The sequence below is a fragment of the Pipistrellus hanaki genome, assembly GCF_964339955.1.
Source record: "Pipistrellus hanaki genome assembly, chromosome: 3".
In the NCBI taxonomy this organism is placed as follows: Eukaryota; Metazoa; Chordata; class Mammalia; order Chiroptera; family Vespertilionidae; genus Pipistrellus; species Pipistrellus hanaki.
This window is the reverse complement of record NC_140505.1, coordinates 84,434,518-84,460,334: the sequence shown is the minus strand read 5'-3', so window position 1 is coordinate 84,460,334 and position 25,817 is coordinate 84,434,518. Positions and strand designations below refer to the sequence as shown.

The following is a 25,817-nucleotide window of genomic DNA, read 5'->3' as shown; positions in this document are numbered from 1 at the left end:
ATCCTCAACAAAATTAAAGGAAACCCAATCCAGCATTAGATTATAAAAATCATACACCATGACCAAGTGGGATTTATTCCAGGAAGCAAGCATGGTACAATATCCACAAATCAATACACATGATACATCAGATAAGTAAATTGAGAGATAAAAAAAAACATAATCATATTAATTGATACAGAAAGGCATTTGACAAAGCCCAACACCCTTTTCTGATAAAAACGCTAACCAAAGTGGGAATAGAAGGATCATATCTCAACATAATAAAAGCCGTAAATGACAAACCTACAGCCAATATTTTACTCAATGGGCAAAAACTAAAACCATTTCCCTTAAGAACAGGAACAAGACAGGGATGCCTGCTTTCACCACTCCTATTCAACATAGTACTGGAAGTGCTAACCAAAGTGACCAGACAAGAAGAAGAAATAAAAGGCATCTAAATTGGGGGGGGAGTAAAAGTGTAATTATTTGCAGATGACATGATACTGTACATAGAAACCCCTAAAGACTCCATAAAAAATTTATTAGACTTAATAAATGATTTTGGCAATGTAGCAGGATACAAAACTAACGCTAAGAAATCTATGGCATTTCTATATACCAACAGTGAACTTCCAGAAAGAGAGACTAAGAAAACAATCCCATTTACCATCACACCAAAAAAATTAAGATACCTAGGAATAAACTTAACTAAGGAGGTAAAAGATCTCTACTCAGAAAACTACAGGACACTGAAAAAAGAGATAGGAAGACATACATAGATAGAAGAGCATACGGTGTTCTTGGATTGGTAGAATTAACATCAAAATGTCCATACTACCCAAGGCAATCTATAGGTTCAATGCACTCCCCATTAAAATACCAAAGGCATATTTTACAGACCTAGAATGAACTCTCTAAAAATTCATCTGGAATAAAAAAAGACCCCTAATAGCTACAGCAATCCTGAGAAAGATGAACAAAGTAGGAGGGATCTCAATACCAGATGTCAAGCTGTATTACAAAGCCACTGTTCTCAAAACTGCCTGGTACTGGCATAGAACACACATATAGACTAATGGAATAGAATAGAGAACCCAGAAATCAACCTAAACTACTATGCTCAATTAATATTTGACAAAGGAGGCAAGAGCATACAATGGAGTCAAGACAGTCTCTTCAATAAATGGTGTTTGGAAAATTGGACAGATACATGCAAAAAAATGAAACTAGACCACCAACTTGCACCATACACAAAAATAAACTCAAAATGGATAAAAGTCTTAAATGTAAGTTGGTAAACCATAAAAATTATAGCAGAAACATAGGCAGCAAAGTATCAGACATCTCTCATGGAAATATGTTTACAAATACATCTCGTAGGGCAAAGGAAACAAAGCAGAAAATAAACAAATGGGATTACATCAAAATAAAAAGCTTCTGCACAGCAAAAGAAACCAGCAACAAAACGAAAGAAGAGCCCAGTTTATAGGAAAACATATTTGGCAATGATACATCTGATAAAAGGTTAACGCCTAAAATATATAAGGAATTCATACAATTTAACAAAAGAAAGATAAACAATCCAATTAAAAAATGGGCAAAGGACAAAGACACTTCTCCAAATTGGATATACAGATGGCCAAGAGAAATATGAAAAAATGCTCAAAATCACTGATCATCAGGGAGATGCAAATTAAAACCACATCTGTCAGAATGGCTGCCATCAACAAATTAACAAGTGACAAGTGCTGGCTGGCAAGGATGTGGAAAAAGGGAACCCCAGTACATGGCTGGTGAGAATGCAGACTGGTACAGTCATTATGGACAAAAGTATGGAGTTCCCTCAAAAAATTAAATATGGAACTGCCATTTGACCCAGTTATCCCACTTTTAGGAATATATCCTATGAAGCCTGAAATACCAATCAGAAATAATGTATGCACCACTACGTTCATAGCAGCACAATTTACAATAGCTAAGATGTGGAAACAGCCCAAGTGTTCATCAGTAGAAGAGTGGATAAAAAAAAAGCTATGGTAAATTTATAACATGGAATACTATTCAGCAGTAAAAAAGAGCAATCTCTTTCCCTTTGAGATACATGAAGGGACCTGGAAAGTATTATCCTAAGTGAAATGAACCAGTAGAGAAAGGCAAGTATCACATGATCTCATTCATATGTGACATGTAATGAACAAAATAAACTGATGAACAGAGTGAATCCAGAGACATGGAAGCATGGAACAGAGTACAGCATCTTGGAGGGAATGAGTGTGTGTAGGGGGGGTGGAGGGAAAGGTGGGGGGGTGAGTGGGATGTGATCAACCAAGAACCTGTGTGTTCATATGCATAGCCATGAATACAGATAATAGTGTGGTGAAAGCCTTGGGTAAGCTGGTGGGATCAATGGGGGGAAAAGGAGGACATATGTAATACTTTCAACAATAAAATTTTAAAAAAAGATTAAAAAAATTACAGACCAATATCCCCAATGAACATAGATGCAAAATATTAACAAAACATGAGGAAACTGATTTTTCAACAATAAATTAAAAAGATTATACACCACAATCAAGTGGGATTTGTTCCACGATGCAAGGATGGTTCACTGCCTGAAAATCAATGTGATACAACACATAAATTTAAAAATAAAATTATAGATCATCTCAAGAGACATAGAAAAAGTATTCAACAAAATTCAACATCCATTTATGATAAAAACTCTCTAGAAAGTTAGTATAGAAAAAAACATCCCTCAACATAATAATAGCCATATTTGACAAACTCACAGCTAACACTGAAAGTTTTTTCTCCCACTCGCAACACTCTTATTCTTTTACTATTGGAAGTCCTAGCCACAGCAATCAGAGAATAAAAAGAAATAAAAGACATCCAATTGAAAAAAAGTAAAATTGTCACTATTTTGCAGAGAATATTATACTATACATAGAAAACTCTGAAGTTATTACCCTCAAAAAACTATTAGAACTAGTGAATAAATTCAGTAGAGTTGAAGAATAAAAAATTAGTTTTCTAAAGACAAATAATAAACTACACAAAAAAATATTTTAAAATCAAATTTACAATTGCAAAAATACTTAGGAATAAATTTATCTAAAAAAAATTAAAGGCCCCTCCTCTAAAAACTAAGAGACATTGATGAAATAAATTAAAGGATAAACCATACTCATGGATTAGAGATGTTAATATTATTAAAATGTCCATACTACCCAAAGCAATCTACAGATTCAATGCAATCCCTATCAAAATACCTATGGCACTTTTCACAGAACTAGAACAAATAATCCTAAAATGGAACCACAAAAGTCCTTGAGTAGCAAAGAAATCTTGAGAAAGAATAACTTTAGTGGTATTATACTCCATGATTTCAAACTATACCACAAAGCTACAGTAATCAAATCAGTATGGTACTGGAACAAAAACAGACATGTAGATCAATGGAACAGAACAGAAAGCCCAAAAGTAAAAACACACTTATATATGGTCAGTTATCAACAACCAAAGAGGTAAAGATATAATAAGGTAAGACAGTCTCTAGTGTGTTGGGAAAATTGGACAAATAGATGCCAACCCCTCCCCCCCGCCCCCCAAAAAAAGTAGTCCATTGTCTTATACCATCTATACTAATAAAAGAGTAATATGCTAATTAGACTGGGATACCTTCTGGAGACTTTCCAGACAAAGCTGGGGGCTTGGCCAGTCTGCAAACCACCCCCAAACAGCCCTCAGCCCCTTGCCCAGGCTGGCCACAGTCCGGGAGCCCTCAGGAGTAGGATATGTCCCAGTAGATCAGGGGAAAGCGATGCCCCCATCACACCTCTGCTGCTGCCACTGCCGGCAGTGCAAGTTTTGGCTGGCCCTGGTTACCTGAGCCTCGGCCGGCCCTGGGTGGTGGGGACTCTCACCCTGATGGGGGTGTGGCCAACCTGCAAACTGCCCCAGCCCCTCACCCAGGCTGGCCATGCCCCCCAAGGGGATCCCACCTTGATGCAGACCCCCTCCAAGGCAGACAAGCCAGACCCCACCTATGCATCTATACTAATGAAAGGGTAATATGCTAATTAGATCAGGAGACCTTCCGGACATCCTTCCAGACAAAGCCATGGTGGTGGGGCAGGCGCAGAGGCAGTTAGTGGCAATCAGGCCAGGAGGGGAGGGCAGTTGGGGGTGATCAAGCCAGTAGGGGGAGGGCAGTTGATGGTGAGCAGGCTGACAGGGGGAGGGCAGTTGGAGGTGAGCAGGCCAGAATGGGGGGTAGGTGGGGGCTATCATGCTGGAAAGGGGGGGAGGCAGTTGGGGGCAAGTAAGCCGGTGTTGGGGGCAGTTGGGGCGAGAAGGCCAGCAGTGTGGGGCAGGTGAGCAGTTAGGAGCCAGCGGTTCCAGATTGCGAGAGGGATGTCTGACTGTTGGACATCAGACAGGAGTCAGACATCTCCCAAGGGGTCCCAGATTGGAGAGGGACCAGGCCAGGCTGAGGGACAACCTACCCCCCTTCCTCCGTGCACAAATTTCATGTACCAGGCCACTAGTATACAAATATAAACTCAAAATAGATTAAAGAATTAAATGTAAGACCTGAAACCATAAATGTACTAGAAGAAAACATAGGCAGAAAACTCTTTGACATTGGCCTTAGCCATAACTTATTAGATATATCTACTCAGGCAAAGGCAACAAAAGCAAAAGTAAACAAATGGGACTATATCAAACTAAACAGGTTTGGCAAAGTGAAGGAAATCATCAACAAGATGAAAAAGCAATTTACTGAATGGGAGAAGGTATTTGCCAACAATATATCCACTAAGGGATTAATATCTAAAATACTTAAAGAACTCATACAACTCAACATCACAAAAACAAAAAAATGCAATAAAACAATGGGCTAGGGACCTTAATAGACATTTCTCTGAAGAAGACAGATAAATGAAAAGATGCTCAACATTACTAATCATTAGGGAAATTAAAGTTAAAACCACTATGAGATATCACCTTACGCATGTCACAATGATTATTATAAAAAAGACAGCCAATAGTAAGCGTTGTTGAGGATGTGAAGAAAAGGGAACGCTCATTCACTAAGGTGGGAATGTAAACTGGTGCAACCACTATGGAAAATAGTATGTGTATTCCTCAAAAAAACTAAAAATATAACTATTATATGTCCCAGCAATTACACTTCTGGGCATACATCTGAAAAAAATAAAAGCCATAACTCAAGATATATGCACCCCTATGCTCACATCAAAATCTATATGAATTAGAAACATGGTAATTGACTGTCACTCTGCAACGCCCACAGCCAATAAGAAGGGAATATGCTAATTGACTGCCATGTACTAAAAAATGGTGGTGCCCACAGCCACAAGATGGTGGCACCCAGTTTCCTCAGCCCCGATGGGCTGGCAGGCGCAAGGCTGGGCGTGGGCCTGGCCACTCAATGTGCCTGCCTCCTGAGTCCCCAGTCCCCTGTGATCCCCAGCCATCCAGGGTTGGCCCAAGGAACAGCCTTGGATGGTGGCTGCCTATCACCCAGGGCCGCCCGAGGCTCAGGTAACCAGGGTCGGCCAAAGCTTGCACTGCCAGCAGTGGCAGCAGCAGAGGTGTGATGGGGCGTTGCCTTCTCCTGATCTGCTGGGTCACCTCCCACTCCTGAGGGCTCCGAGACCGTGAGAGGGGACTGGCCGGGCTGAGAGACCCCCTTCCAGTGCATGAATTTTCATGCATCAGGCCTCTAGTCTATACTAATAAAAGAGTAAGATGTTAATTAGACCAGGAGATCTTCCAAAGACCTTCTGGATATCATTCTGGACAAAACCAGGGGCTTGGCCAGCTTGCAAACAATCCCCAAATGGCCCTCAGCCCCTCACCCAGGCTGGCCTCATCCCCCAGCGGGGACCCCCCACCCTGATCGGGGTGTGGTCGGACTGCAAACCGCCCCAGGCCCGTCACTCAGGCGGCCCTGCTCCCCAAGAAGACACCCCACTTTGATCCAGGACCCCATTCAGGGCAGACCAGCCAGCCTCCACCCGTGCAACAGGTCTCTATCTATACTAATAAAAGGGTAATATGCTAATTAAACTGGACATTCTCTAGAATAGATGACCATCCACACATCCTTTCTGAAAAAGCCGGGCCTAGGCGAAGCTGCCTGCCGGTGGTCCCCAACAGCAGCACCTGCAGCTGGCTGTGGCCCGGGAGACAGAGAAGCCCTGCCCTGTGGTCCCGGGCCGCAGCCAGACAGAGATGCCACCCACCCCATGGTCCCGTGTGCCAGTGCCTGCAGCCCAGGTGAAGCCACCTGCCCACCATCCGTGGCTGCGGCCGGCCCAGGCAATGCGGCCTGGGTCTCAGGTGCCTGTGGCCGGCCAGAGGGAGGGAAACCCGGGTTCCGGGTGCCTGCAGCTGGATGGAGGAGGGAACTCTGGGATTGGGCCTAAACCAACAGTTGGACATCCTCTGAGGGGTGCCAGATTGGAGAGGGTGCAGGCCGGGCTGAGGGACACCCCTCTTCCCTGTGCACAAATTTCGAGCATCGGGCCACTAGTGGAATATAATTCAGCTATAAAAATAAGGATGAAATCTTGCAATTTTAGACAACATGGATGAACCTAGAGATTATCGGGTCTAGTAATAATTAATGTCGTTTTTCAACATTCGTTTAAAATCTTGCTTGGCGTTGACTTGTATTGACATAACCTTCAAACATGTGGTATCTACAGAACGTGTGAAGTGCAATTAACAAGTTTTGCTTGAAAAAGTTTGTGTTTGGTTTGGTTTTTGTTGCAAAACTAGGGCTAAGAAGATGGCGGATGAAGAGCATATTCGGCACTGCATGCTTTACGAGTTCCAATTAGGAAGAAAAGCAAGTGAGGCTGCAAAAAACATCTGTAGTGCTCTTGGTCAAGATGCAGTTAGCGCCAGAAAATGCCAGCGTTGGTTTGAGAAATTTCGCGAGGGAAATTTTTCGTTAGATGACAAGAGTGGTCGAGACCGTGTGTCCAATTTTGATCAAGAAGCTCTTCAAGCTCTTTTGGTGCAAAATCCTCAAATTACCCAACAAGAGCTTGCGACAACTTTAAATTGTTCACAAAAAACAATTTCCAATCAATTGCGTGCACTTGGCAAAGTCCAAAAGTTTGGAAAATGGGTTCCTCATGAGTTGACCGACAGCAACTGTAATCAAAGAGTCACAATTTGCAGTTCGCTCCTCTCTCCTCAAAACCGTTTGCCGTTTTTAGAGCAAATTGTTACCGGAGATGAAGAATGGGTGCTGTATGTTAATTTGAAAAGGCGGCCTCAATGGTTGGACAAAAATGAGGCTCCGCAGCCCACGTCAAAACCTGACTTGCATTCGAAAAAAGTGATGTTGTGTGTTTGGTGGAATTTTAAAGGAATTCTTCATTATGAACTTTTACCATCTAACCAAACCATTACAAGTGCAGTGTATAGTGCCCAATTGGAAAGGTTAGCCCAAGCTTTAAGAGAAAAAGAACCCGCGCTGATTAATCGGAAGGGTGTAATTCTTCACCACGATAACGCACGACCGCATACAGCAAGAATCACTGCTGAAAAACTGCGCCAGTTGGAATAGGAAGTTCTCCCTCAACCTGCATATTCTTCTGATATTGCCCCTTCCGATTACCATTTGTTTCGTTCTTTGCAAAACTTTCTTCTTGGAAAAAAATTTAATAATGAAGAATGCCTCAAAAATGCATTGACCGAATTTTTTGCATCAAAATCACAAGAATTTTACAACAGAGGGATTAAAATGCTTCCTGAGCGTTGGGCACAAGTAGTAGAAAACAACGGCAACTATACTGTTGATTAAATTTTGTTGTATTGTTTAAATAAATTCGATTTAAAAAAGTATTAGAAAAAGACATTAATCATTACTAGACCTAATATTACATTAACTGACATAAGTCAGACAGAGAAAGACAAATACTATGTAATTCTACTTATATGTGGAATCTAACATGGGAACATAATGTACAGCATAAAGAATAGAGTCCACAATATCATAATAACTATGTATAGTGACAGATGATTACTAGACTTATTGTGGTGATCACTTTATAAGGAATACAAATGTTGAACCACTATGTTGTACACCTGAAACTAATATAATATGGTATGTCAACTGTATTTCAAAATAATTCAAAGAAAACTTTTTAAGGTCAGAAGTTTAGTTCCATAAAAATTCTATTTTGTCCTTAAAAGTTGGATAAACAGGCTTACCTGGATTTTTAGCTATTGTTCCTTGAAGAGCTCTGTGTGAATATGTAGAATACCCTACTAACTTTGCCAGATGATCTCTGTTGCTGAGCAATTCTTCTAAACATCTCAATTGACCAGCATTGGGATAAAGGAAAATTTTATAAGCAGCTTCTCGCACCTATATTTAAATAGCAAATGATACAAGATATAAATACCATGATACAAGTATATAGCCTATGCAAGAATAATATAGGCTAACTCTCACCATTTTATTCTTCAAGTGATCATTGCTATAAAAATAAAATAATGGTTTGCACAAGGTAAATAAAGCTTTTAGTCTCATAAACTAGTATGAGATACAACATACTTGACAACAGTTCTCTGTTAGGGTATGGTCAGACAAAATTGTATCTAATCCATGTACCATAAAGCACATTTAACCAGGTGAAGTGATAACTAATATACATTAAAAATTCTATAGTTCAGCCCTAGCTGGGTGGCCAGTCAGTTGGAACATTGTCCTGTATACCAAAATGTGGGTTCGACTCCTGGTAAGGGTACATATCTAGGTTGTTGGTTTGATCCCTTATTGGGGCACATATGGGAGGCAACCAATTGATGTCTCTCTATCACATGGATGTTTTTGTCTCTCTCTTCCTCCTTCCCTCCCTTCCCCTTTTCATTCTCTCCTTCCTTTTCTCTTTCTCTAATATCAGTAAAAACATGTCCTTGGGTGAGGATTAAAAAAAGAAAATAAAATCTGAGTAGTCCACAGAGTGTAAATCATTGTTATTATTTATCATACTTTAAAACTGAGTTCTTCATAAGACATGAATAATTAAACCATTTCCATCACTCAAAGCATTTGTGGAATTAATCCCAATGTTAAAATTTTTAGCAACACTGAAGTATTTTTAATGGTAGTATTATATTATCACTGAATCTGGGTTTGGTTTAAGACAGTAGTAGCACATAGATGGGACCTGAACTATAAGAAAATAGAATACACATACCAAGTCATCTGGTGCTTCTGCATGTAGACCATCAACAATTACATGATCTCCAGCAAGTACAAAGTTCTGGCGAATATGTTCTGGCAAGAGGTGCTTCTCAATCTTGTTGGGAAAGTTGGCTCCCATAAGAAATGTACTACTCAAATCCAAGATTTTAACATTCAGGTCCACTGCTCTTTTACGCTATATGGGGGAGAAAGAGGGGAGTAAAAGTTATTTAAAGGCAGTTAAGCAATATTGTACAACTAATTTAATAGACATGTAGACATAATATAGCAATCAATATTAATATTTTATTTATAGTTTCATAAGATACTAAATAATTAAATGAATATTGAATATATTATGTACTAAATGTATAACACACTTGCAATATGTTTATTCTATTTTTGATAGACATTTAATATCTAGACAAAAAGATCATCCTTATGTTGTACAGTATTTCCATGCTTTAAGATTTACATAATTTCTAGAGTTCTATTTTATGTCTAGGTTATATAACTAATGTATGAAATGAACAATATTAGGAAGTACAAAATCTTTCCCTATCCCCCAAAAGACCTCTTAGTTAAGAGACTGTAGTTGAATCTAGTCAATACAGTGCTTAAAAGTATTTTTAGATTAAAAATTAAGTATTTGAAATACAGGCGAGAAAATATACCATCTTAAAAGATTATACTAAAAAGGTGAGGGGAAAGGAATTGTTAAAATTCTTCACAGAGTGTAGAGAATTTCCAGAAGGGGGAACACTTTAAAAGTTCTGGATTTTGCATATATTTTGGTATCCAGAGAATGACAGTAGTGGAGTGGTGAGAACTAGACTAGTCCATAAGGGCAGGACCACATATCCTCTCTTTTGTGTCTGGCCTTCACTGTCACTCTCACTGTCTGGACCTCAGATAACCATTGGTGATGTTGGAGATGGTGTTGACACATCTATGAGAATTTTATTTGGCAGTAACACTTTTAGGACATACAATCTCTGGAAAAAATGTATATCAAAGGGATGACACAAACTATAGTTCAGGTCTATGGGAGGATAAGAGATAAATTTTTAGTTGCTATTAGAAAACTAGACAAGCACTTGGACCTGGGCTCATGATGGGTATCATGTGAAAACAAATGCAAGTCTTTCTGGAAAAGGAGTCAATAGTTACTAACAGATTCTAAACTATATTAAGATCCTAAAAAATGATTAAGCAGCACTAATATATTTTTAAAATAAATATAAGATGCTAAAAATTAAGTATATATTAATAACCAAACAGTTTCAATATAGAAAATTCAAACTTTATGTGAAAAATAACTTTTCAGATATCCCAACATCCTTTATAGTCCAGATTTCTGTTTACTTTGTTTCTGATATGGCCAATTAGCACCACCTAATGGTAATAATTGGAATAACAGAAAAGATGAAAAAAATTACAGGATAATTCCAAAAATTTTCCCCAAAGTCTTTACTATGAAAAAATAAATATCCCTAACTTGTTTGGCTCAGTGGATAGAGTGTTGGCCTGCAGACTGAAGGGTCCCAGGCATGTACCTATTTGTGGGCATATCCCCAGTAGGAGGTGATAAGGAGGCAGCTGATGGATGTTTCTTTCATCGATGTTTCTAACTCTCTATCCTCTCCTTTCCTCTGTAAAAAATCAATAAAAATATATTAAAAATAAATAAATAATAACTATTTATCTGAAAAAATAATAAGTGGGTTTACTACCCAACTTCACCAACAATCTGGTAGGCATTTCATTATCATGAGATAACTAAATGAGCAGTACTCAACTCTAAGAAGTCTATGAAATTGTTGTTATTCATTACATACTTGCTAAAAAACACACACTTCCCTTAATTTCAAACTTGTAAATTATATTCAGTGACAGCTTCCAAATTAAATAAGAAAAAAAAACTACGACTTGTAGATTATGTTCTTGGGTTTATTTCAAGACCTGTCTTTTAAAAACTGTAACATTTTCATTTTATCCTGTCCTTGCAGAGCACCTTAGAGAACAGACATAGAAGTTACAAGAGAGAGATTTAATATCCATGGGTTCCCAGAGTAGTTTCTAGGAAGGGCAGCTTTTCTATAAAAACATAAGCTAGGCCTGGCGAGTTTGGCTGGGTGGTTAGAGCATCAGCCCATGGACTGAAAGGACCAGGTTCAATTCCTGGTCAAAGGCTGCACCTGGGTTGCAGGCCCGATCCCAGTCCAGGTCGGGGCATGTGCAGTAGGCAACCAACCTGTGTCTCTTTCACATTTATGTTTCTCTGTCTCTGTCTGTGTCTACACTTCCCTTTCACTCTCTTAAAAAAACAAAAATCAATGGGGTAAAAAAATATCCTCAGGTGAGGATTAAAAAAAATGCACAATAAGACAAGTTTAATACTGGTGAAACTAAGCTTGACTTAACACATAATACTTTTTAGTAAAGTTTCAAAAACATCTTTTATGAGGATTAAATAAAATGATTAAATCATTCAGCTTTAGCCTTCCTCCTGATGATATCAAGTTTGATTAATATTAGCAGGCATTATTATGATTCATTATACATTCATTCAATATTTTATTAAATCCAAAACTGGTATGCATTAAAAACATGATCCACATATTCTATCCTTGAGAAACATATAATTTAGATGCAATAATAACAACAACTTCAATAAAAAAGTTAAAGATAAATATCAGATGTATAAAATAAGTAAAATATGAGTTCATATGAATACAGAATTCCACCCCAGGATTAATGAAGCTTTGCAGTCACCAATGGCTGAAGATGAAGCCTTAACAGGAATTTTAGGGGAATAAACCTGGTGAGCAGGCAGAGGAGGATGATACAGAAACACAAATGGAAGGACAGAGTATTATGAATTCACTGAGGCATAGGGAGAGCTGATTATACTTTCCCAATAGACAAGAGGAAGTCACTGAAAGGTTCTGGACAGGAGAGTAACAATCAAGTCAATGCTTAAAGGAAATGATTCCAATGTTCAGACAGGTTAGTTAGACTGACCACTGTCAGTTAGAACTGTAGGAAGGGCTAGCTGAATAGGCTCTAAAGTAGTAGGCAACTACAAGTTGAGAACTGCTGTTGTAGAGCCTAAGACCATTGGAAAACACAGGTATTTATATTACAATTCATTAACAGTAGTAAAATTAGAGTTATGAAATATCAACGAAAATAATTTTATGGTTGGGGGTCACCACAACATGAGGAACTGTATTAAAGGGACGCAGCATTAGAAAGGTTGACAACCACTGCTCTAGAGTGTTCGATATACAGGTGGGGCAAAAGTAGATTTACAATTGTGAGTACATGAAACAGAGTTCATTCTTGTAATATTATTAATTTTGTATTATTTTCCATAATATAAAAGTACAACTACTTTTGCTCCACATTTGTGTAATATGCAACCTACTAGCTCTGTAACTTTGTATAAATCACATAACCTATAGGTATCTGTTTCTTCATCTGTTGTTAGACAGGAATAATAGTAGCACCAGCCTCAAAGTTGCTATAAAGATCTGATGAGTGGTATATGCTTTAAATAGCAAATGCTTAATCGTTAATTATATTGAGTGTCAGAAGACAATGGACCTGTAGGGATTTGGTGATAAGGATCAAGATGAGTCGTTTTGGGGATGCAGACAGATGCAAGGAGAAGTTCTAAAGGAATAATCCGGGGACTTGATCACTGATTAAGATATGAGAATATTGGGAGTGGAAAAAATGCAAACTGACTCTAAAATTTAATTTGAATGATTCCAAGAATGGTGATATCACTGGAACAGAGAAGTAAACAATTGGCTTGGAGAGGGGAAAATGTGTCCATCCTAGGCAATGTGAATTTACAATAAGCCTATTAGCCTTGTAAATGCTGGGCTTAGGGTTAGGCCAGGAATCATGAGTGAGCAGCCTCAGCATTGCTCAAACCCTGCCCCAATCGAAATGACATAATCTATTCTATATGATATATATCCCAATACCTGGCTCTCTATTTTTCAAGATACTCTAATAAACTAAGCTCTATGAATAGGTTAAGTGGCTTTATATTATAGTTATTAGGAAAAAATTTTTTAAATAAAGCACAACTATAGTAGCCTAGACTGCAGGCCAGTAAGGGAGATATTGTGGAGCAAGCAGGTCTTTCAGTGGTGGTCAAGTCACCCCCATTCTTCCAACTTGGAGCTTGATATTGAAATGAAGCCCTCAGTTTCTTAAGATGTCATGTTCTGGAAGAAGCAGTGGCCAGGGTTAGGAGTCCTGGAAACTAAGGATGGGAACTTAAATAAAACACTTTGACTTGGTTTCACACCTGTAAAATGAGGAGTCTGGACAATATAGAAGACCTCCCTAGCATCAGCTTAAACATTACACAACCCATATACCCTGCTTCAGGAACAAAACTGTGTGGCTGTGTCAAGACACCTATAATCTGAATAAATATACCTATGTAAAGGTCTTAATGATATCCCTATACTTCTACCTCCAAATCTTAATCTCCAATGGTGTCAACTTTCTCACTCATTTGCCTTGTCTTTCTTGATACTTCCATCTCATCCTAATTCCAAGACATCTAAAACATCCCTGCTGTCTAAACTCATTTTTAATTCTGAATTATCATGGTGACAGGCCAACTTCCGGAGAGCACCACATTCAAATACAACCTGTAAGAGAATTTCATAATATAAATGATCTAAGCAGTTTTACAATATGCAAATTCAAGCTATACATGAAGACTTAGCAACAAAAATGCCAATTAAATATTAGTAAAATAAGGGAACCCAAAAAACAGAAAGTTTTACCTTTTCTTTGTCTAGATGGATTCCACTGATTTCAAAATCAAACATAAAAAGTTCGGCCACTCGCCTATAAAAAAAAAAAATGAGTTCTAGGTTATAATCAGTAATAATGATTACAAATAAAAATAAATTTTTTGCTAAATAAATCAGCCTTCTTCAATATTACTGACAAAAGGCAGATGTTTATATACACACACACACACACAACTTTCTTTGAAATGAAATTTAACATCTTAAAGTGAATCAAAACATCTACCTGATTTAGTGAATTTTAACCTGTCCTATGGGTGATCTAGCATCATCTATATTATGCTAACTTAAGTACACTAAGCCTTAAGCTGAACCAAAGGAATAGTGCTTACTCCAATGAGAACAAATTTATCTGCTGCTTTTTTCTAGAGGTGGAAATCTTTTCAACTGTCCAGCTTTCCTTCCTTCAAAAATACTTACTGCATACTATAATAGTTGTAGGAAAAACACATCTGCAACTAGGTAGGTCTATACATGTCTAACTATAATACATGTTATATTTAGCATGTGTATTGAACAGAACTATAACTTGCTTGTGGGTAAAGACGTATGCATGTTACATATGGCATGTTTCATAAGGAGATAAGTACTTTTTAAATGAATTAATAAATACAAGGAAAAATAAATAATAAATTTCTTAACATGGATACAAATAAAGTGGTGAGTTCCATAAGAGACCATTAATAATACCCTTTAATGTGTCAGCTGTATTTAAAGCATCACCTTTTATTCATTCTTTACTATTGAAAAGCAGGCTCGTCATCAGCTTCAACCCTCCATCCTCTTTTTCTTGTGCTAAATTTGCTTAAAACTTGGGAGGGAAGATTCCTCACTATTTCAAGAATTAGTACTAGCATGCTTTATAGAGATCAACATTCTTTAGTGATCATAAAATGCAGCTGCAAACTTAACAGGCCCTAATTTCCTTACCATTCCTTAACGTAACAATGACATTAGAGTGACAAACACTAGTATCAACAACAAAACAATGGAAGAGAAAATATCCTGGATAACATATCCAAAGTAAGGAGTGAACTTTTTATGGATTTTTCTCCTGAATATTTTATATTTAGAAGTATATATTCCCTTTTGCATTTCGAGCTAATTAATATCATTTACTTTCACATTAGGTTACCCGGGAAATAAAAATATTGAATTCATTAAATACAGTAAATAAAAGAAAATATGTGTGTACTGGAAATAAGACATCACCATGATGTGCCACAAAAGCATGGGCTGGGGCACACAGCTCTTCAGATATAAGAATATATGATTATAAAACCATATAAAAATATATGATTCCTGATCTCCAGAAGATATTAGACTAATATCACTCTTAAACATGACTGACAAATATTATGGAATCAGGAAACAAGAATATATCTTACAGGCTATGTCACCCTTGCCCTTAAATACTGCAACCACCCCTAACGGGCCACCTTCTGTCCAGTCTTGCACCTCCTGCAAGATGACCTGTCTCAAGGTCATAAGTCCTTAGTGTGATTAAACTGACACCTCACGAAATGTCCTATCCTCCATGGTGAGATCTCTGAACACTGTCCTCTACCACCAACCAAATCTAGGGTCTCTACTACGGACTCCAACAGAATTGTGATATTTGCTTAAAGAAAAAAAAAAATGTTGGGTCAACATACAGGTTTTTTTTTAAAGTGTGTTGAGGTCACATGATAGAAAGTCATGTGTGAGAGGCCTTCATTGTATAGAGCTATAAATGCTTTACATGGAAATTTATAGTAAGCAAAGAAGGAACAAAAAAGTTTCCACCAATGTTTAAATAAGTCAATATATGTATTGCAAAACATGAAAAACAATTATAACTTGCTTTTCATGTAAGAGCTTATTCCTTTATTTGCAGACCACTAACCTGTGAAAGCCACCATGGTAATTACTTATTTTAACTCCATCCAAATCCCAATAATTAAAAACATAAAAGAGTTTATACTTGGACAATTTTTCAAAGACCTTCTCCATAAAATTTTCCATTTTCTTCCAACTGTGAGCAGATACTTAGAATGTTAAATTCTTTGATGCTGTGTTGGAAGCTGAGTTTCTTGGCTCATGAGAATTGTTTTCTTTCTCTTTAATCCTACTGCAAGCTTGAAACCAACTTCAAGTGTAACACCTCTTTCTGTTAACACTTTATTTCTGGAATTATATTATCCAGATATTTGATCTAATCTTTTGGCTCTCCTTGAACTTTTCATAATAGACATACTTATCTTCCTGATTATTGTGCTAATATACCTTGAATGAACAGAATTAAAGTGAGACTTTAAAATTCTGAAAACTCAATAGAACACATTATAATTTATTAATTTTTACTTTCTTTCTTAAATAACGTAAAGTGCTTTACTCAAGCCCCTAGAGACTATCCCCGTTTTCTCTACCTCATATTAATCTCCTTTTGTAATGAGTAAACTTAAAAAATCTTTCTAGCAAAGGTATTGCTGTTTGTTTTAGTAAGAGAAAAGAAAAATAGAAGAAGTTAATAAATTGGTGATAGAAATTTATTCTTTAAGTTTATTGTATTACATAACTTTATTGTATAACAGCTTTATTGTAGAAATGTATGAAAAATTAAAATCACTAATCCCACCAAAGATAATTGCTATTAAAATTATTGTAGAATTAGAGGCCCGGTACACAAAATTCATGCATGGAGAGGGGGGGTCCTCTCAGCCCAGCCTCATTCTCTCCAATCCAAGACCCCTCAGGTAATGTGCAACTGCCAATTTAGGCCCGATCCCCAGGATTGGGCCTAAACTGGCAATTGGACAGTTCTCTCACTATCTGGGACAACTGGCTCTGAACTGCTCACCTGCCTGCCTACCTGATCTCCCCTAGCTGCCCCCCCTCCCCCGCTGGCCTGGTCACCCCCAACTGCCCCCCACCCCCTGCCAGCCTGGTCGCATCTCACTGTCCCCCCCTGCCCCGGCTGACCTGGTTGTCCCCAACTGCCCCCCCACCCTGCCTGGTTGCCTCAAGCAGCCTGCTATTCAGTCGTTTTGGCCGTCCCTCATTGTCCCCCCTACTGGCCAGGTCACTTCACATAGTCCTCTGTTCAGTTGTTTGGTTATTCCTGCCGACCTATTCTCCCCATGCAGCCCTCTGTTCAGTTGTATGGCGGTACATCACTATCCCCTCTGCCAACCCGGTTGCCATACACAGCCTGTTTGGTCATCTATTTGGTTGTTTCAGTTGTGACAGTCGCTTAGGCTTTTATATATTATATATAGGTTTCCTTCCAGTCTACTTTTTTTCTTCTTTTTTTAAGGCTATGAAGAACATGTTTAATTAAATTAGATAAGGTTAGAGATATTAGCACAGTGTCCAGCATATAGCAGGTACTTGAAAAATGTCTGCTGAGTTTCTGAATGGACATTGAGACAATACATGTATTCCCTCACTTAAAAGAGCCACTGACTCCGTTACCACACCAGGTAGGCTGGGGAGAAGGGGTAGGGCAGTGGTCAGCAAACTCATTAGTCAACAGAGCCAAATATCAACAGTAAAACAATTGAAATTTCTTTTGAGAGCTGAAAACCAACTTCTGCGCATGGGCCACAAAGTTTCAATCGCACTGTATGTGTGCACCTGCACGATTATTTTGTGGAAGAGCCACACTCAAGGGCCAAAGAGCCACATGTGGCTCATGAGCCCAATTTGCCAACCACTGAGGTAGGAGAAACCCAATGGGACCTCAGCACAGACTGAGGAAGCATCGTTGTTTTATGAAGATACCAAATTGGCGACAATTAACTTGTGATTCACACCAACAATGAAGACCTTCCCTTGTTTTCTATCCAATTTACTTTTGCTATGTTATACCAGCTATTTAGAAAAAATAAGATTCAACTATATAGACTTCTGTATCTTGCTTTTTCTTAAAAAATTGCCAAAACCGGTTTGGCTCAGTGGATAGAGTATTGGTCTGCGGACTGAAGGGTCCCAGGTTCGATTCCGGTCAAGGGCATGTACTTTGGTTGTGGGCACATTCCCAGTGGGGGGGGGGGGGGGGGTAGGGGAGGGCTGCAGGAGGCAACTGATCGATGTTTCTAACTTTTTATCCCTTTCACTGTAACAAATCAATATATTAAAAAAAAATGTATCACAGACATTGAAATACTCTTCATAAATATGGCTTTCAATGTCTATATTGTATTTTGTCATATGGACTAAAAAATGTATTAATTTCCCCTATTCCTGTAAATCATCCTATACAATAAAGAGGTAATATGCAAACTGACCCTCATTCTGACAGGTATGAAGTGATACCTCATTGTAGTTTTAATTTGCATCTCTCTGATAGTGCTGTCGAGCATTTTTTTCATAAGACTATTGGCCATCTGTATGTCCTCTTTCGAGAACTGTTTATTCAGGTCCTGTGACCATTTTTTAATTGGGTTACTTGTCATCCTTTTGTTGAGCTATATGAATTCCTTATATATTTTGGAAATTAATTCCTTATCAGATGTGTCATTGGCAAATATGTTCTCCCATTCAGTGGGTTCCTTTTTCATTCTGATGACGGTTTCTTTTGCTAAGCAAAAGCTTTTTGTTTCCATGTGTTTATTTTCTCCTTTGTTTCCCTTGCCCGAAGAGATGTATCAGTGAAAATTCTGCTACGTGATATGTCTGAGATTTTGCTGCCTATGTTTTCTTTTAAATTTTTAATTTATTCTTGTATATGGTTAAGTTGGTGTTCTAGTTTCATTTTTTACAAGTACATGCCCAATTTTCCCAATACCATTTGAGACTGTCCTTACATCATTGTATTTTCTTGTCTCCTTTGTCAAATATTAGTTGACCAGGATGATGTGGGTCACTTCTGGGGTCTCTGTTCTGTTCCATTGATCTACAGGCCTATTCTCCTGCCAGTACCAGGCTGTTCTGGTTAAAAGATCCTTTTGGAATTTTCAGTAACATCCAGAAATATAGTATGTATCCTATTAACACAAGTATTTTGTATCTAAAATGGTATGCTAGTCCACTACAACTTTTAATCACTAAATAAGGAAAAGTCAATTTTTATTAAAGTTAAATTATGGGCCTGTCTGAGTACTTAGTTGGTTAGAGTGTCATCACAATACACCATGGTTGTGTAATTCCTGGTCAGCGGTCATACAAGAATCAATCAGCGAATGCATAAATAAGTGAAACAACAAATTTCAATCTCTCTCTCTCTCTCTCTCTCGCTCTCTCTGTCTGTCTCTCTCTGTGTGTGTGTGTGTGTGTGTGTTTCTCTCTCTTTCTCATTTCCTCCATCCCTTCCCATGTCTCTAAATTCAATAAATAATTTTTAAAAGAAATTTAAAGTCATATTATGAATAACCTGCTATTGTCAGTACCAGATGAGAATAAATCTGGCAAAATTAGCAGTCATTTAACTTTTACTTGTTTTGCTAATAAGGCAATATAATGCTAAATACAATACAATTATAATAAAGACAAACTATTCTGATGGTATAGTTGGCTTTATTAGTATAGTGAGCATAGGATCAATGTGCAGTAGGACCAAATAAACATCTGCATACCAGGCAATCAGGTAAAAGCATCCCCCAACACAGCCTTATTATGCTACTCATACATCACACTACTCACAAACTAACACAAGTTCCTATTATCAACCATTCCCTGTTGGGTACGGCTTCAGTTGAAGAAAGTCACAAGCCACATGTGGAGACAGAAAGGAGAGAAGGAAGCAGGAGGAGGGAGAAATCAAGGAGTCAAAAGAAGAAAGTGTCCCATAAACAAAAAGTAGATAAGTACAGCTGAAACAGGTTTGGCTCAATGGATAGAGCGTCAGCTTGGGGACTGAAAGGTCCCGGGTTCGATTCCGGTCAAGGGCATGTACCTTGGTTGCAGGCATATCCCCAGTAGGGGGTGTGCAGGAGGCAGCTGATCGATGACTCTCTCTCATCGATGTTTCTAACTCTATCTCTCTCCCTTCCTCTCTGTACAAAATCAACAAAATATATTAAAAAAAAAAAGGTAGTTAAGTACAAATAGGTAAGAAAAAATGTTAATATCTGCGCTATGACACAAAAAATATCTAGGTGGGTTAATGACAAACCCTATAACACTTATTTAATAGTAAATTAATTTGAACAAAGAAATGATATCCAAAGTCCAATATCAAATATTTTTATGTATTAACTTGGAAAGGAGACCTTTTCAATTCAGATTAACAAATATAATCTAGTGAACCACAGCAAATCATTTCAAGGGTTTTGGCATCCACCCAGTAAATAAAATCAATTTGCTAATATCTTCTGGTGATATCAATTATGGAACTTTAAGCATGAAGCTAAATGTAATTATCAACAGTTTATAGATATTCATTAATTGGTTAGACAATTCAGAGTTTCCCAAAGTGTGGTACGCATACCCCCAGGGGTACGGGAAGAGTTTGGTGGGGGTACACGTTGCACCGGAGTTTGGTGGGAGTATGCACTGAACCGTGCTTAGCCCCGCCTAATTCTACGTTCTCATGAGTACGAGGGGTACTCAGCGTTGTGAAAATTATAGAAGGGGTACACATATGTCAAAAGTTTGGGCAACACTGCCGGATAGGGCATGAGTGATGTAGGTGCCAAGGATACAGCAGTGAACAAAACAAACCAGATTCTTATTCTCAAGAAACTTCCAGTATAGTGAGATAGAAAAATGATAAACAAATTAACAAACAAATAAATTAGTGTTGGAAGTGACTAGGACAAGGGGATTAAGCATATGATCTCATACGAAGTTCTTAGAGGAGAAGACAACATTTGAGTGGAGTACTAAAGGAAGTGCAGGAATCATGCAGCGATACCTGTGGAGAAACCCCCAGACACAGGCGGGGATGAGCAGAGAGATACCCAGGAAGAGTCTTCTAGTCTAGCCTCCATAGTCACAATCATAATAAATGCAAGGAAATGAGTACCTGGTTTCTGGATCAAGAGAATCCACGAGTTTTTTATCAGCAAGTAATTTTTGCAGGCTTTGATATAATTCCACATTTGTGTTCAACCTGTAAAAATTGTAAATGAAAGTATTAAATGATTTTCTAATACCTACTTTTTTATTTTACATCAAGAGAAGGATGTCAGATTCTAATGTCAGAGGCCAAAGGATTGAGGATTGTTTTGTTTCTTCACTTGGACTAGGAAGAACATAACTATATTTAATGTATTGACAAGCAGTCAGTTGGACGAAGTGTTAAAATTCAAACTGTTTTGGGTGATAAAAGGATAAATTTAAAGTCAGTCAGCAGCTGGAGCCCGAAGAGCAGAGGAAAGAGGGGAGGGAAGGAATGTGATCACCGGTGATTTGACCCCACTGCCATAGAGAACCAGTCCATTAGCAATACTAGTATGCAACAACCAGTTGTTCTGGAGTCAGGAGAGGAGTGAGAATGGAAGGAGCACAAACAAACACAACAATTTTGTAGTTATGAACTGAGTACTTTAGACACTGGGCTACCTTTGCTCATCTAGATGAGAATGACAGGCCTACACTATGAGAAGAACGCAAAGCCACAAGCTTCAGAGCCACACACTCAGGCTGCAGCATAGGCCCTAGTACTATGCTGTGACCCTGGCCAAGTTATTTTAACCCTTCAGTTACTTAGACCTCAGGTCCCCCTAAGGGTTAAATGAGATAATGTGTGTACAGCACACACTCCCCCTAGATATTGTTAGGTAGCCTATCAGCCTGCCCTACCAGAGTACTGCTCTCAACCCAACCCCACAGTACCACCTTCAGGTCTTGAGTCCTTCCCTGGATGCCAAGAAGCCCGAACACTCTGCTAAAAAGTGAGCTGGTTCTAAGCATAATGTGCCTCCTACCTACTGTTCCTCAGAGAAGGGCCGTAAACCATTCTCATGTGTTACCCTGAACACCAAGAAAACCGAGTTAGTAACCTCCAATAAAAAAACACTCAACAAAGGCAGTCACATCACCTCCTCTCCCGCTCCAGGCATCCATCCCAGGAAACCAGAAAACCGTGGTTGGTTGTCCATCTCCTCTAAGCTTGCACACCTAAGGAGCTAGTCCAGGTCAAAAGGGCAGCAGTTTAGCAGTAGCCTGCATTGTACCTTCTTCAGAAGTTTGAGCAAATCTCCCACATGTGTCTTAGGTCACAGATCCTCATATATCAGTAATACCTATACTTTAGTCTAGGGGTGTCGAACTCAATCAGAGAAGGGGACAAAATCTAAAATCCAGCCTAAATCGCGGGCCGAATGGTTTACTGAACAGTCATAAACTGACAATGTCATAAACTGACAGCGGAGTGCAGTGATGACAGCGCGGTGCGGGCCACATTGCAAGGCCTGGCGGGCTGGATTTGGCCCGCGGGCCGTGTGTTTGACACATGTGCTTTAGTCTATATCCAGCATTAATTCTAAACAAACACACCTACTTACAGGCTTTTATTCCACTACTGAAAAATAAGTCAATTCTACACATGCATTGTATTTTTCACAGATTAACTGAAGCAGTTAATTAAGATATGACTCAGGTAGACCAAAAGAGAAAATGAGCCACAGCACTCAGTGAGAATAAAAAAATCAAGGTCTAGTAAAGGCTATGAGTTGATTGGTGACTTCACTTTTGGGTTCCTGGGCTGGTCTCAGGGCAGCAGAGGAGTATCATGAAGAACAAAAGACTGAAACATTGTCCAGTGGAAGTGAAGACTTTGAACAGACACTCTTGACATCACTTCACAACCAATAGGGTTCCCTGCTGTCCTCCCTGACAAATAAGAGCACAAGTCTATTACACCAGGCAGAATCAGGGCACCTCAAGCAGGCAACGCCAGCTTTGGCTCTGACCCATATCTTGGGGCCTTTCCCTAGACTATATTCTCTCCCAATGAGACCCCAATTTCAGCCCCTTCTTCATGCTCAGTGTCTGGAATTTGCAGGGACCAGATTTATCCCATTCAGCAATTTGATTTTCAAGGCAATAATAAAAAATGATATATCTTGTCCCAAAGAGATCCCACAATGCTCAGTGGGGAAAGCAGCATCAGTACATCCTGAAGCATCAGGTCCTCCAGGAAGCCTTGTTGAACTGGAGAAGTCACCCCCACACTTGCCCTCCTCCTCATCCAGATTCTGCTTTGTGGAAGTCTTCCAGGGCTGACTGGCCCTGATTATTTGGTTATGAATTCCTGCCAGGTGAGCACAGTGCTCTCAGTAGCTTTAGACACTTTCTGGCTTTCTGGCATGGCATCATGCACCTCAGTGTTTTTTAATACGGCACTGTCCACCTCCAAGTTATTTTAGCAAGCTGCTTGGAGCTCTCAGAGATGGCTTACAATATTAAAATTTACCTCAAAATAACTTTAAATAAGTCACTTCATCAAGTCTCAGCCTGCCTCTCAGATAGATTTATTAGCTCTCTAGCCATCTCTAATTCCAAATCCACAGGAACTACGAGGTCACTGTGTAGAGATAATGTTGGCTTCTTGCCCCGTGGCCCAGAGCCATCAACAGAACAGTATAATTGCATGAGAGTCTAAACTTCAACTGAACAGTGAAATACTGAAAAAACTGACTTAATATAACCAATGATAACAAGGATATTGGAGGTTCGCTATGTTCCTGACACTTTTATGAGCACTTTTATTATTTTACTAGAGGCCTGGTGCATGAAATTCGGCATGGGGGAAGTGTCCTCTCCAATTTGGGGCCTGCACCTTCTCCAATCTGGGACCCCTTGAGGGATGTTTAGACCATCGGGATCATGCCTAGACGATCATGCCGATTGCTCCTAACTGCCCTCCCCTGCCGGCCTGGTCATCCCTAACTGCCTTTCTCTGCTGGCCTGATCGCCCCCAACTGCCCTCCCCTGAGGCCTGGTCACCCCCAACTGCCCTCCTCTGCTGCCCTGGTCACCCCTAACTATAATACCTTCCCTGCTGGCCTGATTACCCACAACTGCCCTACCCTGCGGCCATGGTTTCCCCCAACTGCCCTCCCTTGCTGGCTTGGTCCCCTCCAATTGCCCTCCCTTGCTGGCCTGGTCACCCACAACTGCCCTCCTCTGCAGACAATCTTGTGGCGGTCATCTTGTGTTATGGAGTGATGGTCAATTTGCATATTACTCTTTTATTAGATAGGATTTTCATCACAACCCTCAGAGGCAAATCATTTTATCACCCCATTTACAAACAAGAAAACTAAATGACAAATAACTAGCCTAAAGTCACACTGTTTGTGCAGGGAGGATGAAAGCAGTTGCCTGCCCCCTGGGCCCATCCCATTGCCCATCACCCTTGGCAGCTGTGCAATATTCACAACATACTATCCCCCACCCTGCTAGGGAGGGACAAGCCCCATGTATACATTTCCTAGAGCACAAATCCCAAAAACTGTCACCCAGTACTGTAACAAAGGGGGAAGAGAACATACTTTTCTACCACGGTGCCAATACTTCTACAAGCTTCTTCTGCTGCCTCTCTGAATGCTGGCTCAGGGTGAGCAATTTTCACAAAATCAGCCTAATGAAGAGAAAAAACAAAACCAAAGGGAATTTGATGGGAAGCTTTCTTCCAAGATCTAAGGGGAAAATGAAAAACCTAGTCTTAAATGCGCCATTTGGCTTGACCTATGCATTTCCATTACTGAAATTTTCCTAACTAGTAGGACAAAGCAGCTTCTTTCTGAACATTATTCTGTTATTCCTTGGAATCAAGCTTGTTTCAGCCCAAAATTTTAATATTTTTACTAATTTTCTTTTAGAAAAGTCTTTCTCCTTCTAGTATACATATCAACTGAATTCTACAGTTCAAACAAGCAGATTCCTGTTCACGTATTCTGAGACTTCATAATTAAACTCATCTACAATATGGTTCTCACATTTTAACCTGGACTCAGAGAACAACTCTTAAAGACTTTTTTTCTTTTTTTAATTGATGCATAATACAGTTTCAAGACTGACTTAACTACATTCTAGCCTTTGTGCAGAAAACAAAGGCATATTCTTTCTTTATACCCCTTATAGTAAGTATGAATTCCTAGACCTAATCTAAAAAGCACACAGCTACCACTGCTGAAAGGCTGCCATATTGACCTTAGAATCAAACTGAGCTATAATTCTTTTTTTAAATAAGAAATCATGTAAAACTAGATTTTACTTATTATGTTAATTATAGTACATTGCACAAAAATCAGGAATAAAACAAAATAATACACTATTTTTCCTTTATCCTACAAGAAGACATGTAAGACATATAACAAAATAAGATCACAGTATAATTTCCTAATTTTATTATTAAATACTTTTTAACAAAAAAACATTTCAATCCATAGTTATATACAACTTTTGATGAAATAATAACAGTATTAAAGCACCTGAAAACTGAGCCCTGTAAAATTAACAATATATTGTATAAATTGTCAATTTACATGTTGCAGAATTTATAATTGATATTAAAACTTAAAACACTAGCATACATCTAAAAAATCATTTATAGTAGTGATAAGAGAAACAATACTGTTACAGAGCAAGGGTATTAAAAAAGAAAAATAAAGCAAAATGACCACTTGGTAGAAAATATAGTTTTTTAAATCACTGTCTTATAATGGTATTAAATTTACTGGCAGGTAAAATCTTAAAAATTCAAAAAGAAAGAAGATTCTTTGAAAATTTTCCCAAAGAACATATATTAGTTTTTATGTATAAATACAAAAACCTTCACAAACAGGAGAAGCTATGGGGCAGAGAAGTTAAAATTCTTT

General features: G+C 38.7%; 1 protein-coding gene across 3 annotated transcripts in view; it reads right to left on the bottom strand.

The window, feature by feature from the left end:
* MIPEP (mitochondrial intermediate peptidase) overlaps positions 1-25,817 on the bottom strand; it is a 186,993-nt gene that overhangs the window by 152,689 nt on the left and 8,487 nt on the right. For 2 of the 3 annotated variants that reach the window (XM_084879363.1, XM_084879364.1), the window contains exons 3-7: positions 24,489-24,577; positions 21,014-21,100; positions 14,041-14,104; positions 9,237-9,419; positions 8,245-8,401 (exon numbers count right to left, since the gene is read on the bottom strand). In XM_084879363.1, the coding sequence (XP_084735489.1) occupies positions 8,245-8,401; positions 9,237-9,419; positions 14,041-14,104; positions 21,014-21,100; positions 24,489-24,577 (580 nt within the window). The remainder of the gene's footprint in view (positions 1-8,244; positions 8,402-9,236; positions 9,420-14,040; positions 14,105-21,013; positions 21,101-24,488; positions 24,578-25,817) is intronic. The other variant, XM_084879365.1, reaches the window with a different exon arrangement.